The sequence below is a fragment of the Scyliorhinus canicula genome, chromosome 2 (genome assembly GCF_902713615.1).
Source record: "Scyliorhinus canicula chromosome 2, sScyCan1.1, whole genome shotgun sequence".
Classification (NCBI taxonomy): Eukaryota; Metazoa; Chordata; class Chondrichthyes; order Carcharhiniformes; family Scyliorhinidae; genus Scyliorhinus; species Scyliorhinus canicula.
The window spans coordinates 190,835,310-190,851,812 of NC_052147.1; the positions used below are offsets into that span (position 1 = coordinate 190,835,310).

At 44.3% G+C, this 16,503-nt stretch overlaps 1 protein-coding gene across 2 annotated transcripts; it reads left to right on the forward strand.

The window, feature by feature from the left end:
* Positions 1 to 2,708: 2,708 nt before the first annotated feature.
* On the forward strand, positions 2,709 to 13,376 carry frzb (frizzled related protein). Of its 2 annotated transcripts, none has more exons than XM_038789234.1 (6): positions 2,709 to 3,686; positions 4,392 to 4,445; positions 10,431 to 10,496; positions 11,169 to 11,373; positions 11,470 to 11,533; positions 12,489 to 13,376. In XM_038789234.1, exons 1-6 carry the CDS (start codon positions 3,233 to 3,235, stop codon positions 12,630 to 12,632), a joined length of 987 nt encoding a protein of 328 aa, XP_038645162.1. In that variant the 5' UTR covers positions 2,709 to 3,232; the 3' UTR covers positions 12,633 to 13,376. The 2 variants fall into 2 exon arrangements, with proteins under 2 accessions (XP_038645162.1, XP_038645161.1); XM_038789233.1 differs by having other exon boundaries at positions 2,728 to 3,686; positions 4,386 to 4,445.
* Positions 13,377 to 16,503: the final 3,127 nt, after the last annotated feature.

A 16,503-nucleotide genomic window follows, 5' to 3' on the forward strand; every position in this document is an offset into this window, starting at 1 on the left:
TCTGGGCGAACGCCTGTTCTCAATCTCCCCACAGCCTCCCTTGTTGTCCTCGATCTCTTTATTAGTCATGTCTATTTTGCATCAAAAAATGACAACGAAAACAAACTATGATAAATCGTGCCAGCTCTCACTATAAATGTGTTTTTCCACCAGTGGGATCAGTATTGCGGAACCAGTTCCAGGGTGAAAGTTTCCTGCCATTGCAGGCAAACAGGCGACCTCATTGAAAAGCATGTAGACAATCTGAGCTCAATTTCTAGCCAGTGCAAGCTCACAACACAAAACCGATTAATTGAAGACTAAAGGCCACTATTTTGCCGGGATAACTGTCACTGTACTTCAAAAATAACCCTCACCCCTGCCCATCCTTTACGACTGTGTCTATGGTTATGGTACAATATTATAAGACAGAGTAAAGTACGTTTACTTGGTCTATGTTGGCTGTGCTGTTACCCTGAAATTCTTAATCCTCACAATGTGAAGTGTTCAGTTTCCCAGAATTGCCATCCCTTCTGTATAACACACACACAGAACTCGACAGTGAAAAAAGGAAGGATCGCAAGATGGCCACAGTGTAATAAAACAATCAAAATCAAAGAAATTGATATAAAAATAACTAGTTCGAGAACGAAAGAATTAAGGGGAGAGGTGGAAGGCAAAGGAAGCAAACAAACTTGCAGTTGTGAAAATATGGCCGTCCGGTTGGCAAAGCAAATATAACGCATTCAATCAAATTTTCTGAAGGGCTTTTCAAATCCGAAACGACAACTCTCTGTTTCGAAGTTAGCCATTTGACATGACTGAACATTTCAGTAAACGGGTGACAGGAACTTTTCCATTGGGAGCAGAGATGTGGTGATCATTTCAGATAGAATAATAATTGAACAAGAATCATCTTTGAGCTGCCTGACAGATATTGGAGAAGGCTAATATTTCTGCTCACTTAATGCTAAGACAAGGCTGCTATTTTCCTGCTAATATTAAGACTAATGGCAAAGGCACTGTTCAAACAGCAGTTATGCCAATACCCACTTCCTCCTAAATTAATGCCTTACAGCTGTTGGTGGATGGAAGAATGCGATAGTGTGGGCTATGAACTTGTCCATATCTGCTGCTAACAGGGCCGCTCTATGACAAGCTCGGAGGTGTGCTTCCGTGGATTTGAACAGGCCCTTCGAGCAAGCAAAACGTGCCAACTAAGTGGGGCCATTTCTGCCTCCCAACAACACATTTTCTCCTTCACTGAAGCAGAACCTCCAGGGATTTCTCAAAGAATTTACCACGAAGCAGCAGTGGATGTGAGGGGAAGTGGCAGAGTATGTATTTGCAGGCTACCTCATCTAGAGTACTAAATCAGTGAAGAAAATAATTAACCTATACCGCGCTCTCACATGCGGATGTCCTCACAATGCTATTGCGAAACATTAGGCTTCAGCTGAACCCGTTCACCCGCAATGGGTTAAAGCTGATTAATGTATGTCTCGATATTTAGATACCTGTAAATTGTACATCTGAGGAATTGACTTGAGGATTTTTTTATGTTGCTTGAGTTCTTTCGAATTATTCTAAATTGAATTGCAAAGAGTATTAGGCCACTTGTCAATATGCCAAACGCCCCTTTAAAAAACTTTCGTCAACAATTGTTATTTTAGTTCTATGTCCTGGTACTTATACTGTGGATAGTTTGGTTTGTGGATCCTTAAGCCAATGCCGCCCTTTGAGTGCGCGGGAAGTTGCAATTAGACAGCAATGGTTCAGCAGGAATGATATATCATTTACAATGTTAATAATGCCAGACCTGCTAAAGGTTTGTGAGTCCCGTCAGAAGGCCAGTTACCAGAGCAAATTATATAAGCATTACACCACCCACACAAGTCTAATCTCAATTGTGTCATCTCATAGATATGTAACGCCACAGGATTACATTTTAACAATGTAAAAACGGAGTCTGGGTAACAAAATGCAGCCATTATGGAGGGCGCTTACATATTGTAGCAAAACGCATTGTTTTCCATGAAAACTCAATTTTGCTGGGCTACCTTGTGTTTCACGCGGTGAAATTGAAAGGAAATCGAGCAGAGCAGAAAAAGGTAAGTAATAGAAATACACTGATGGCTTTGGGATTGTTCCCAGTGGTCTGTACTCTTGCTGCTGCTCTTAGGTCTTGCTAAGCAAGAGCGGGAGTGCATTTACACATGTTGGCGAGAACTTTGTACCCCCTTCCAGTCAAGGAGCTCATTTGGAGGGTGCATCAGCTGATACTGCAGACAGCACAATGCTGCAAAGGTGGGCAGTAATATTGGAAACGCGCCATTCTGTTGTCAGTGATTCTGATTTTCTATTTTATAAACGGATTCCATCCTGGTAACTATGTGATAATTGGTCCCTCCCAATCAATCCGTTCTAAATATCTTCATTTTCATGTTGCCTTGATGAGAGTTGCCAACCTACAAATATTCACTCACTGTGCGGGACAAGCGGCGTGGGAAGTTCTGGTTAAGAATCAAGTTGCAGACAGGAGAAGTCATCATCTTTTAAAATAGCCGCGAGTTTAGTCCTTGCTTTTTTTGTGCTTTTAGATGGTGTTCTTTTTTGTTTGAGCCCGGAGCGTTTCTGCGAACTAATTCTTTTCAGGAAATACCAGCATGAATTGCTGCAGCACTCTGTATGTGTGTATGTGTGTGTTGTACTTTCCCGCAAGCTCAGCACTTTAAACCTGATTGAATGTTCATTCTGTGAAGTGGCATTCATTAAGCAGCCAGGAAGCCTGGCGGGGATCTGGACCTGAGAAACTAGTCACTGCCTGGAAAAGAGACACTCTGAACACGCCCATAAAGCAGGAGGAACATATTTTATTGGCGATTAAAATCATAAACTGCCGACCTTGCAGTCACTTCAGTCATCTCAGATGGGTTGGAGAGAGCATCGCGCCACCCGGCTGCTGTTGGGGGAGTTAGAGTGATGTTAAAGACACACATTAACAGCCTGCTTTGAGGGAAGGAGGGCGCACTGTTTGGTCAAGGATTTTTTTAAAACTTCGAGCCTTGTTCAGTTTGGAGCGGGAAGGGGAGCGACAGGGAGCTTGTGAGATCTGCAAAAAGCTGCCAGCGCCGGGAAAGGCAAGGCTCGCGTTCCCAGCTCTGCACTCGCCCTGCACAGGCAGCAGTGCCCAGGGGCACCGAGAGAGGTAGGCAGCCGTGGTGAGTGAGAGGGAGACAGCGCGGACTGCACCATGCTTCACCTTGGAGTCTCCTCCGTGCTGCTGTGGATGGCAAGTGTGTCTCCACTTCGCCTGGCAGAGGCTGCAGCCTGTGAGCCCATCCGGATCCCCATGTGCAGACCAATGCCCTGGAACATGACCAAGATGCCGAACCATCTGCACCACAGCACCCAGGATAACGCCGTGCTGGCCATCGAGCAGTACGAGGGGCTGGTGGGCATCAACTGCAGCCCGGTGTTGCTCTTCTTCCTGTGTGCCATGTACGCGCCCATCTGCACCATCGACTTCCAGCACGAGCCCATCAAACCCTGCAAGTCGGTGTGCGAGAGAGCGCGGGACGGCTGCGAGCCCGTCATGAGGAGGTACAACCACAGCTGGCCGGAGAACCTGGCGTGCGAGGACTTCCCCGTGTACGACCGCGGGGTGTGCATCTCCCCCGAGGCCATCGTGACCGTGGATGCCCCCGGTGAGTGTGACCCTGCCGGAGGCACAGGGACGGCGGCTGGGCTCAGGGACGGCGGGGGTTCCAGCAAGCCAGCTCTCCGGCACATCCCCATGCCTTCCAAGAAGGATGCGCTTCCCAGTTGTGGGAGAAAACCCAGGGATTCGGTACACTGGGAGTCTCCCTCTCACATCTTTCCATGGCGGCAGCAGGATGGCGATTTCAAAGCATTTGCCAGTATTTGTGAAACTTTTCAGCCCTCCTGGCGGGGTAGCTGCTGAGCGGCTCTGAGGGTTACCGCAACTTGTAACGGTGCATGTTAAAGTTAAGAGGGCAGCTCTATTGGCGCAGGCACATTGAATGGAGCCACAGTGTTCTCCACATGGGCAGACAACAAAACAGCAGCAAGGCATAGGATGCTGGGGACGGAGGGAGTTGGAAATGTTACATGGAGACAATAGAAGCCCATTGCTGGCGGAGATTTACATTTAATTAGCGCCCAGGACCTCTCTGAACTCTTTCCCTCAGAGACTGGGCGGGCATAGGCTCTGGTGCTAGTTTTGTTTAGGACAAAATACGAAACGAAATCCTATTTAAAAAAAAAAGAAATACACCCATAAGTTTGGATCATCCTATCCGTATATCAATTTCTCAGTAAATATCAAAAGCTGGACACAAATTTATTATAACAATGTAACTCAGCTATTTTTTGTCTTTTTTAAGAAACAGTTCCAGATCTTTCCATCCATTCTTCCATTAATAACTGCAGGAACTTGGGAGGAGGTAAGTCATTTTTAAAATGCTATTGAGTTTGTCAGTAAAGAAACTGCACAATATCCCCTCCGCAGGCTGATGCTTAAAGGCGCGCTTGGTCCACATGGATGTCCAAAGGTGTGACATTTCATTCAAACAAAAAGCTCCTCAGCTGTCATAGTAATTGTCATTTCACAAATACTATAGGGAGTGACATTATAAATTAATGAATGGAGTTGAAGAGCACTACAGCGGAACCAAGGTGTTTCTCCCTGCAAACCAATGTTTAATGATTCTCATGCTGGTGGATGGGGCGAGACATCCCCAACCAACGACTTGGAGCTGCCAAGTACACTTGGCATAATGAAAGATACCTTGAATCTTTAAAACTCCGCGGCGCCCTTCACCATTGAAGGAGCACAAAACAGCGGGGAAGTAATGGATAGTTGATGGCTGGGCAGGGGAGGACGGGGATGTGGGAAGCTCCATATTCTCTGAGCATCAAGTAAGTGACCCAGAAAAGGGCGTTTCGGAACTTTGAACCCGCTGGGCCGTCAGGCAGCACAGCGCACATTGGGTTATGGAACGGGGAGAACACCCCCTCTCCCCTAATGGGGAATATCAACGAGAGAGCTGCGCTTAGTGTGTCTCCTTATTTCTGCAAAGAACAATTATTTTTCAAGCATTGCCAACATGGTCAAAAGGGATTCTTTGCTCGACTAGTATACAATATGAGGAACGGATGTGTCACGTATCACATTGTTCCCCATCGTAATGCACACCTTTACTGAATATCACCCTCCAGATGTGCACAGAAGGAGCTGCACCTTCGCCTGAACCTGTGCAGGATTGTTACATGTTCCACACAGCGCTGCAGCTTTTTGAGTCCATGCTAAATGGGGGTGAGGTGATATTCTTCAACGCACTTCACAAACTTGAAGCAAGTGTATCTTTCGAACAGCACAGTGTAGCACCGCCGAGATTGCCTCTCCTGTCAGCAAGGAGAGTCTGTTTTAGATTTCTCTGAAACTTGATCAAGTGGAAGCTGAATTGCCCAACCCTCACGCCTTTTCCCACCGTGTCCACTATCAGTCTGACAGATCCAGGACCCTTTCCCATTTACACTACCCTTTCCCAATGAGGATTGTGCGGCCGTGGAATAAACTTCCGCCGATTAGTGATTAAAACAACACTGTATTACCATTTAAGATGATGTTAGATCGCGGGCTGGAGGGACGGAAACAGGCCGGGGGCAGATGGGGCCTGCAATACTGCTACTTTAGGAAAGGAACACTATCCACCCCGGGCTCAATGACACCACAGCATTAAAGACATTTCCCGAGCAATAGTGCCAGGAAGACACATGTTTATGGAAATGCATGCACTTTTATTTCTGTGAACACATTTCAGCCTCTGGAGCAGTGCAATAGCAGGTTTATTGGCCCAAGCTGCCATGTACTGATGTTCTTCTTGGTCCTGTTGCTGGTACATGGCGCTGCTGTTTTGTTCCAGAAACAGCCTCGAAGCTGGAACTGGGAAATTCTGGCCTCCCAATAAATCATGGTTTCCTGCCTGCAGCACACTGTGCCTCTGTGAAGGGGTGAGAACTAAGCAGCTAGCAAGGATAGGAGCTGTACATGGGTGTCAGCGGCGAGGGACTGTGTGAATTAGAGGGCAATTGGGAAAATAATGCCTTAACCTGGGGAGGGGCGGGAAAATATTTGGTCTGGGAGAGGGACATTGACCACCTATCCAACACGTTTTGGAATGTTACTAAGTGTTTGCTTTAATCACTAACTCTGGTTAGTTTATTTGACGGGGGCCAAAGGAGAGAGTTGCTCTGAGAGTGGAGTGTGAACGGTGTGATGTAGTCTGCTGAGGGGTGTGTGATGTGGAGATGCCGGCGTTGGACTGGGGTGAGCACAGTAAGAAGTCTTACAACACCAGGTTAAAGTCCAACAGGTTTGATTCAAACACGAGCTTTCGGAGCGCACCTCCTTCCTCAGGTGAACCTGTGTGGGCACCGAAGGGTGTGTGGGCACCGAAGGTGCAACCACAGTGTAGTTACTGTGAGAATATAGATAAACCCACTCTCACCATTACTGCATTTCAATAAAGCAGACGTTAGATGCTCATGATAAAAGTTTTCGGTCAGGCAGAATGCACACTATTTAATGAAGATGTTAAACACAATAATTTTGTGGGCCAGTGTTGATTTCTCACCCACTGCGGCACTGGCCGCTGAGTCGATTTGCCGCCATAGAGGATAGTGGTAACTACAGCAGCAGGCGTCGGTGCCTCTGGACTGCTAAACTAGTTACTGGTAACTACAGCAACACTAGTCTAAGACTCGGGATTGCTAGTGTAGCTACTGGTAACTACAGCAGCACTGGTCTAAGACTCTGGATTGCTAAACTAGCTACTGGTAACTACAGCAACACTAGTCTGAGCCTCTGGATAGCTAGTCTATCTACTGGTACCGACAGTAGTACTAGTCTAAACCTCTGGATTGCTAGTCTAGCTACTGGTAACTACAGCAGCACTAGTCTAAGGCTCTGGATTGCTAGTCTAGCTACTGTTAGCTACAGCAGCACTAGTCTAAGGCTCTGGATTGCTAGTCTAGCTCCTGGTAACTACAGCAGCACTAGTCTAAGGCTCTGGATTGCTAGTCCAGCTACTGGAAACTACAGCAGCACTAGTCTGAGCCTCTGGATTGCTAGTATAGTTACTGGTAACTACAGCAACAGTAATCTGAGCCTCTGGTTTGCTAGTCTAGCTACTGGTAACTACAGTAACATTAGTCTAAGGCTCTGGATTGCTAGTCCAGCTACTGGCTACTACCGCAACACTAGTCTGAGCCTCTGGATAGCTAATCTAGCTACTGGTAACTACAGTAGCACTAGTCTAAGACTCTGGATTGCTAGTCTAGCTACTGGTAACTACAGCAGCACTAGTCTAAGACTCTGGATTGTTAGTCTAGCTACTGGTAACTACAGTAGCACTAGTCTGAGCCTCTGGATTGCTAGTATAGTTACTGGTAACTACAGCAATAGTAATCTGAGCCTCTGGTTTGCTAGTCTAGCTACTGGTAACTACAGCAGCGCTAGTCTGCATTTCTGGATTGCTCGTCTAGCTATTGGTAACTGCAGGAGCAGCACGATTTTTCACCTCTGGATTACTAATATAGTTACTGGTAACTACAGCAGCAGTAAACTGATCCTCTGGATTACTAGTCTAGCTACTGGTAACTACAGCAGCAGGACTCTCGGCCTCTGGATTGATACCTTAGCTACTAATAACTCCAGTAGTCTCAGCTTCTGGGTTGCTAGTCTGGTTACTGCTTCCTACAGGAACAGTCGTCTGATCTGTTGGATTGCTAGTCTAGTTACTGCTAACTACATCATGAGTAGTTAGAGCCTTTGCATTGCTAGTCTAGTTACTGCTAACTACATTATGAGTAGTTAGAGCCTCTGGATTGCTAGTCTAGTTACTGCTAGCTACATCATGAGTAGTTAGAGCCTCTGGATTGCTAGTCTAGTTACTGCTAACTACAGAAAGAGTAGTTAGAGCCTCTGGATTGCTAGTCTAGTTACTGCTAACTACATGATGAGTAGTTAGAACCTCTGGGTTGCAAGTCTAGTTACTGCTAACTACAGAAAGAGTAGTTAGAGCCTCTGGATTGATAGTCTAGTTACTGCTAACTACAGCAAGAGTAGGTAGAGCCTCTGGGTTGCAAGTCTAGTTACTGCTAACTACAGCAAGAGTAGTTAGAGCTTCTGGATTGGTAGTGCAGTTACTGCTAACTACGGTAACAGTAGTTAGAGCCTCTGGATTGCTAGTCTAGTTACTGCTAACTACAGCAAGAGTAGTTAGAACCTATGAATTGTTAGTCTAGTTACTGCTAACTACAGCAAGAGTAGTTAGAGCTTCTGGATTGCTAGTTTAGTTACTGCTAACTAAAGCAAGAGTAGTTAGAGCCTCTGGATTGCTAGTCTAGTTACTGCTAACTACAGCAAGAGTAGTTAAAGCCTCTGGATTGTTAGTCTAGTTACTGGTAACTACTGCAAGAGTAGTTAGAGCCACTGGATTGCTAGTCTAGGTACTGCTAACTACAGCAGGAGTAGTTAGAGCCTCTGGATTGCTAGTCTAGTTACTGCTAACTACAGCAAGAGTAGCCTGAGCCTCTGGATTGCTTGTCTAGTTACTGCTAACTACAGCAAGAGTAGCACCCCTGGATTGCTAGTCTAGTTACTGCTAACTACAGCAAGAGTAGCCTGAGTTTCTGGATTGCTTGTCTAGTTACTGCTAACTACAGCAAGAGTAGCACCCCTGGATTGCTAGTCTAGATACTGCTAACTACAGCAAGAGTAGTTAGAGCCTCTGGATTCATAGTCTAGTTACTGCTAACTACAGCAAGAGTAGTTAGAGCTTCTGGATTGCTAGTGCAGTTACTGCTAACTGCATCAACAGTACTTAGAGCATCTGGATTGATAGTCTAGTTAGTGCTAACTACAAGAGCAGCCTGAGCCTCTGGATTGCTAGTCTTGTTACTGCTAACTACAGCAAGAGTAGTGTCCCTGGATTGCTAGTCTAGTTACTGCTAACTACAGCAAGAGTAGTTAGATCCTCTGGATTGCTAGTCTAGTTACTGCTAACTACAGCAAGATTAGTTAGAGCTTCTGGATTGCTAGTGTAGTTACTGCTAACTACATTGTCAGTAGTTAGAGCCTCTGGATTGCAAGTCTCGTTACTGATAACTACAGCAAGAGTAGTTAAAGCCTCTGGATTGCTAGTCTAGTTACTTCTAACTACTGCAAGAGTAGTTAGAGCCACTGGATTGCTAGTCTAGCTACTGCTAACTACAGCAGGAGTAGTTAGAGCCTCTGGATTGCTAGTCTAGTTACTGATAACTACAGCAAGAGTAGACTGAGCCTCTGGATTGCTCGTCTAGTTACTGCTAGCTACAGCAAGAGTAGCGCCCATGGATTGCTAGTCTAGTTACTGCTAACTACAGCAAGAGTAGCGCCCCTGAATTGCTAGTCTAGTTACTGCTAACTACAGCAAGAGCAATCTGAGCCTCTGGATTGCTCGTCTAGTTACTGCTAACTACAGCAAGAGTAGTGCCCCTGGATTGCTAGTCTAGTTACTGCTAACTACAGCAAGAGTAGTTAGATCCTCTGGACTGCTAGTCTAGTTACTGCTAACTACAGCAAGAGTAGTTAGAGCTTCTGGATTGCTAGTGCAGTTATTGCTAACTACATTGTGAGTAGTTAGAGCCTCTGGATTGCAAGTCTCGTTACTGATAACTACAGCAAGAGTAGTTAGAGCCTCTGGATTGTTAGTCTAGTTACTGCTAACTACTGCAGGAGTAGTTAGAGCCACTGGATTGCTAGTTTAGTTACTGCTAACTACAGTAAGAGTAGTTAGTGCCTCTGGATTGCTAGTCTAGTTACTGCTAACCACAGCAAGAGTAGCCTGAGCCTCTGGATTGCTTGTCTAGTTACTGCTAACTACAGCAAGAGTAGCGCCCCTGGATTGCTAGTCTAGTTACTGCTAACTACAGCAAGAGTAGCTTGAGCCTCTGGATTGCTTGTCTAGTTACTGCTAACTATAGCAAGAGTAGCGCCCCTGGATTGCTAGTCTAGTTACTGCTAACTACAGCAAGAGTAGTTAGAGCCTCTGGATTGATAGTCTAGTTACTGCTAACTACAGCAAGAGTAGTTAGAGCCTCTGGATTGCTAGTCTAGTTACTGCTAACTACAGCAAGAGTAGCGCCTCTGATTGCTAGTCTAGTTACTGCTGACTACTGCAAGAGTAGTTAGAGCCTCTGGATTGCTAGTCTAGTTACTGCTAACTACAGCAAGAATAGCGCCTCTGGATTGCTAGTCTAGTTACTGCTAACTACAGCAAGAATAGCGCCTCTGGATTGCTAGTCTAGCTGCTGCTAACTACAGCAGTCTGCTGCCCGAAAACACTTCAGAGAAAGCTCACCTCATATCTCTGCTTCCTCTTCAGACAGCTGCAAATGCCCAGCAGTGAAACTCACTCAGAAAGTTTACCTGAAGAATAACTACAATTACGGTAAGTGTCCCATTTAGTTTTCTTTGTGATAACAGGTAACACATGAGGCGTCTGTAGCTTGTTTGACCTTGAGTCGAGTTCCTTTATCGATCCGAATGGAGTTGGTTTGGGTTTAGCATCCATGAGGGAGATTGTTCGGAAACTATGTTTACTACCGTCTAGAGAAAAATATAGAATTTTTGACAAATGGGTCATCCGCGTTTTATTCATTTAAAACAAAGTGTGATGTGAATTAATAAGATCACTATTCACACGAGGGATGATGCCATCGGATATATTAAAACACAAACTCCACTGGCATGTTGGAATAACATTATTGGATACATACTATTTGAGGTAGATTATTTTCATTTGTGACTATGTAAACGCCTCGCTTTATTGCTGGTGAGACTGTGGGAGGGTGGAAGAGATAACATCAGAACCATGCCTGACCCTGCTACAACATTCAGTCAGCTGGGCAATAACTCTGGGCTTCTTGTATGGACAGAGCTTCACAGGCGCGACATGGAGCTTTCTGCATGAAAGCACCGCATGCAGGATAGAATGGTGAAACATGTCCCAAACACCCACTTCCCCCTCATAATTGTTGAGGTTGTATCAGTGTACTGTGTTCTCTGCGCGCAAGTAAACCTTATTTTTTATGTTGTTCTATACATTGGGAACCTCGTCCAGTCATCCGCGCCAAAGTGAAAGAAGTGAGGAATAAATGTCACGACGTGGCCACCACAGTGGAGGTGAAAGATGTTCTGAAATCTTCCCTGGTGAATATCCCCAAGGAAACGGTGACTCTTCACACGAGCTCGGCCTGCCTGTGTCCCGAAATCAAGACGAACGAGGAGTATGTAATCCTGGGCTACGAGGATGAGGAGAGGGCGAGGTACACATACTATAGAGGCGCGGTCACACCGACTGCCCAGAGCTGACAACCCGCTGCTCAGGCCTAATGCCTTCTTTCTGCTCCCTCTCTGCCCAGGTTACTTTTGGTGGAGGGTTCCATAGCTGTGAAATGGAAAGATCGACTTGGAAAAAGAATCAAGGTAAAAAAAAAGAACCCCCCCCCCCCCCAAAACTTTCTGGAAATCTGACATTTTTACACAGGAAACGCTGGAGATACCCAGCAGCTGGGACAACATCGGTGCAGCGAGACAGAATCCACAGAATCCTTCACTCTGTCCCTATCTCCAAACATGTGTGCCTGACCTGCTCACTCGCCCCAGCGGTTCCTGCTGTCGCTACAGGCACGCTTTAATACCGTCTAATTATCTTGATTGTTGTTGTTTTGTTAATTCAAAGAAAGGTTATGATAATAAAAGCAAATTACTGCGGAGGCTGGAATTTGAAACTAAAACTAAATTTGAAGAAAATACTGGACAATCTCAACAGGTCTGACAGCATCTGTGGAGAGAAAAGGGAGCTCATAGAACATAGAACAGTACAGCACAGAACAGGCCCTTCGGCCCTCAATGTTGTGCCGAGCCATGATCACCCTACTCAAACCCACATATCCACCCTATACCCATAACCCAACAAGCCCCCCCCCCCCCCCCCCCCCCCCCCTTAACCTTACTTTTTAGGACACTACGGGCAATTTAGTATGGCCAATCCACCTAACCCGCACATCTTTGGACTGGGGGAGGAAACCGGAGCACCCGGAGGAAACCAATCATGTTTCGAGTCTGGATGACTCAAAGCTGGAGAGAACTGGAAATAGGGTCAGATTTATATAGTATATATAATTTTAAAAGTATAAATCTGACCCCATTTCCAGTTCTCTCCAGCTTTGAAAAAGTGTCATCCAGTGTCAAAAGTGTCATCGAAACGTTAGCTTTGTTCTCGCTCCACAGATGCACAGATCGCTTAAGGTTAGAATAAGAATTGGAGAGGCGTGATGAGAAAGTTTTGAAAATCTCATTCTGATTGAGTTTCTAATTTCGCATGTGTAAAGGCGAAGTGAGTGGCGTGTGAATTAAGGTGATATTTTGTGAATCTCAGAACTGGGACCAGAAGCTCCGCCAGGATAGGAGGAAGGGCCGAAGCGGCCAACCAAACAGAGAGAAGCGCCTCCAGCCTAGAGACACAGCAGTCGCGTCGAAGCAGAGGAACAGAAACAGGAATGCAAAGCCAGCACGTCAGTAAACATTTTTGTTTTGCACGGAAAGTCCTCGGGACAATATAAATAGAAAAGTCTGCATTCTTGGAGCGGTACAAGGAAATTGCACTATTGCACGTATGTCCTCATAACGACTATGAAATTTAGCTATTCTATAACTTTTGTCTTTTTTTGTCCTTTTTGCACGATTATTAGTGTTGTAAGAAAGAAAGCAGCATCGAATTCCTGCACTGTCCTCGTTTGTGAAGACTGCCTCAGAATAGGCTGGGGAGTGAATTTGACGAGCTGCTATTAATCCGACGGTACACATTTATTGCGTTTCTAGGTTACGCAACCCTGAGACTGTGGTCACATATTTCATTGAAAGAATGTCTGAACAAGGGTCTGGAGTGTGTAAGGATCAGAATGTTCTGGTCCAGTTGATGTCTCAAGGCCAAGATTGTCTAGCTCCCCCCCCCCCCCCCCCAAACAGAATTGTTGCATGTCAGATTTGATGATGCCATACAATTGCTCAGTTTAAGGCCATGATATGGGCAAATAGGCAAGACCAACAGCACTTGTAAAACAAACACTGGATATAAACATACCAATGTTATTTGGTCGCTTGTTTAATCAGCCTTATCCAATTATATCTACAATTAGCAACAGAGAAAATGTACGAACTGCAAGATGATTGTGTGATAGAAAGATAAGGAGCAATGCTTGCATTTACATTAGTTTTAAAATGTTATGTTTTATGAAATATTAAATAAATAATTCTTTGAAAATCATTTGACTTGGTATTGTACTGAACAAGTGAATTCACTACAGATTTGCAAATACAGAAACACGTTGGCGTTTTAACCAGTGACTCCGCTCTGCTTTATTTGTAACCTCCAAACCTACCTTTGTAAATTATAGCATTTAATTTCAGTGTGCTCAATGTGTCCAAAACAAGTTAGTTCAGTTACTAACACTTCCAATCTTGTGGCTTGCAGTTTCCAATCCGGAATGTTATCAAACATGGAAAAAATCATGCATAACTATTTTAAATTAGTATTTACTTTTTCTTTCAAATTATTTGCCCGTTACCTTTGACCCATATTCTCCTTTTAATTACCAGCTAAAATATATGAGGCTGTAAAAAGCTCCATGCCGACCTTTTAATTAAAAAATACATAATTCAATAAGACAAAACAAATGTTTTGTTTCCCCCATTTGCTCAATAACACACCAGTGAAGCTATCTGCTGAAGCAGCTAAGACTCAACAACATTATTTGAGCAACTTTGAATTTGAGCCAACGAGCATTTGGGGATGGGGAGATGGGGGGGGGGTTAGTGGTGGTGGGGGCGGTGTGCAGATACAGGACTCCTTGTGTTACCGACTGCTTTGATTAAATATAAAGGCAAACAACTCATTTGTCCTACAGAGCTAAATCCACTTGTACATTTGCAGTTTATTCAAAGTACAATTCCCAGGGCGAACAGTATAGTTAATCGTTGACAATAATTTGCTTGGGATAAGAACCCAGTTACCGTGTGTACACAGTGCATTACAGGATAACATTTAATTAAGATAGCACAAGGCACCATCATTGATTTTGGTGTACGGTGAAAAGCCGACAGACTTAATTTAACACAACTCAGTTTATGAGCTGAATTAGGCCTGAGTAATTCGATTTTACATTTAAACCAATTCGCCGTAATCCGAACCGATTGTGGTTGTGTTCTACGATTGGTTGGCATCATTTGTTTTCTGTTCTGGACTACAATTTTAGCCATCTTCTACACACACCAATATCAGAAATAAAATACTCATTGTAACAATTTGCTGTTCCCAGTCATGCCTTGTTATAGTTCCCCTGATATTTAATTGTTTCATCGTTCCAATAAGCATGCAGATATTTTTTTTCCCTGTGCAATTGTAAAGGCAAAATTAATCCGCAAATTCCCAGTTTTATTGGAGAAAAAAAAACTTCACGCTTTTTACTGAGCAACGCACCAGAACAGTACAAACTCTGCACCACAAACACAGACACAATATTTCAGGGTAAGATTGATTCCTGCTTAGAAGCATTGACACCCTGAGCGTCAATACAACAGCGCACCACACATTCACAATGAAAAACAGTTCTGTTTTATTTTCATGGATATTAGAAAGTATAAAACACTCAACCCCCAGTTGACAGGCACTGAAAATGCTTTCAGCAGAACCTTTACACCATTATGCATTGTAAACAACACTGAATAGACTATAAATTCGAGTTTGATTCATGACTTTGTTGCTTATGAGACACCTATTTAGCCTAATTTCTGGAGATATTTATCATACTGCTGGACATATAGCTTTCATAAACCTTTGTTGCAGCCTTTTTATAGTAAAGTTATTTTTAATCATTTCTATTTTACATTAGAGAAAAAAATATTTTTTTACGAAATTCCCTGTTTGGTCTGTACTTCAACATTGAGGGAAATAAAACAATAAATTATTTGTAATGTGGGCGAAGGCAGAAGGCACAACAGTGGACCTTTTGAATTTGTCAAGGCACAATACAAAGTGTAGGATTATTGAGGAGAGTATAACAGAGCTCAGATCAGCTTTAACCGCGCCTCTTCCCCCTATTGATCTCTCACTCAAAAGACCAGCAGGAAACGAACGGGTGAGATTTAGCATTCTTGCCAGGAAAACAATGACATTACTATATTACCAATGAATTGTGGTGATTTAGTTCCCACCACTTAAGAATTTCGGCTCCTAAGGTAAGGGTTCAAACAGACTGAAAGCTCATCCTCAAAGGCCATTAACAGTAAGGCTAATTAAGAGAATTAAAGTGCATTTTCCAATGAGGTTGTGGCGCCTAAATATATGTTTCTAACATCGCCGTCCCTTTGCAAATCACCTGTCAGCTACAAAACAGGGGTGCAGATTTTTTTTTGGTGTGTCACTATCACAACCAGCTTTGATCAACGGGCATTAGGTGAGTTTCAACTATGATGTGCTGTTGAAAATCCGTCAACACCCTCTCCCGTACTCCCCTGTGACTGAACACTCCATTTTCATATAGCGCTCGCAGCTCGGCTAAGAACTGACCAGAACCACCCAACTAAGATTAGTGGATTAAAATTGCAGGCCGTCTAGGAGACAACCTTTTGACCTTTTCTTTGGGGGACAAGCTATCTGTTGTTTTCTGCAAATGATACGTATTTTATAAACTTAGTATTATGGCGGAACTCAATTATTTTGATTGCTTTTTTCTAAACTTTTTGCTTTGCCTCTTTCGTTCCCGCCTTGCGTCACACCATATTTTTTGATTAAGAACATGGGCAGGCAACATCTCCTGAACCTGTGAGAATGTTGCTTTTGATCCAGCTGCTCAGGGGCGAGTGAGAGTAATGCATCCTCTTCCCAGTAATCGTTCACTCTTTATAGGAAGCAGCTAATCTTTCTTCAGCACCTGGTGGATCTCTAGATAATGAGTAAAATTCAACTGAAGCCAGGATTCCAATGCCTGGAGAATCATAGCCTTTCCGCCATTTCATAAGACCCAATGCCTCAGCGCACTCACATGTCTCCGTGCCTCTGAACTACTCTACTGAACTTACTTATGAACGCAGACACCAGACAATCTTGAAAAGAGGCTCAATTATAGGCTCCTTGCCTCTGAAACAGGAATTTCCCCTTCTATTGGGCAGCACGGTGTCACAGTGGTTAGCACTGCTGCTTCACAGCTCCAGGGTCCTGGGTTCAATTTTGGCGTCGGATGACTGTGGAGTTTGCACTTCCTCCCCTTGTCTGCGTGGGCTTCCTCCAGGTGCTCTGGTTTCCTCCCACAGTCCAAAAATGTGCGGGTTAGGTTGATAGGCCACACTAAATTTTTCCTTAGTTAGATCGGGTTACTGGGGTTACAGGGATAGGG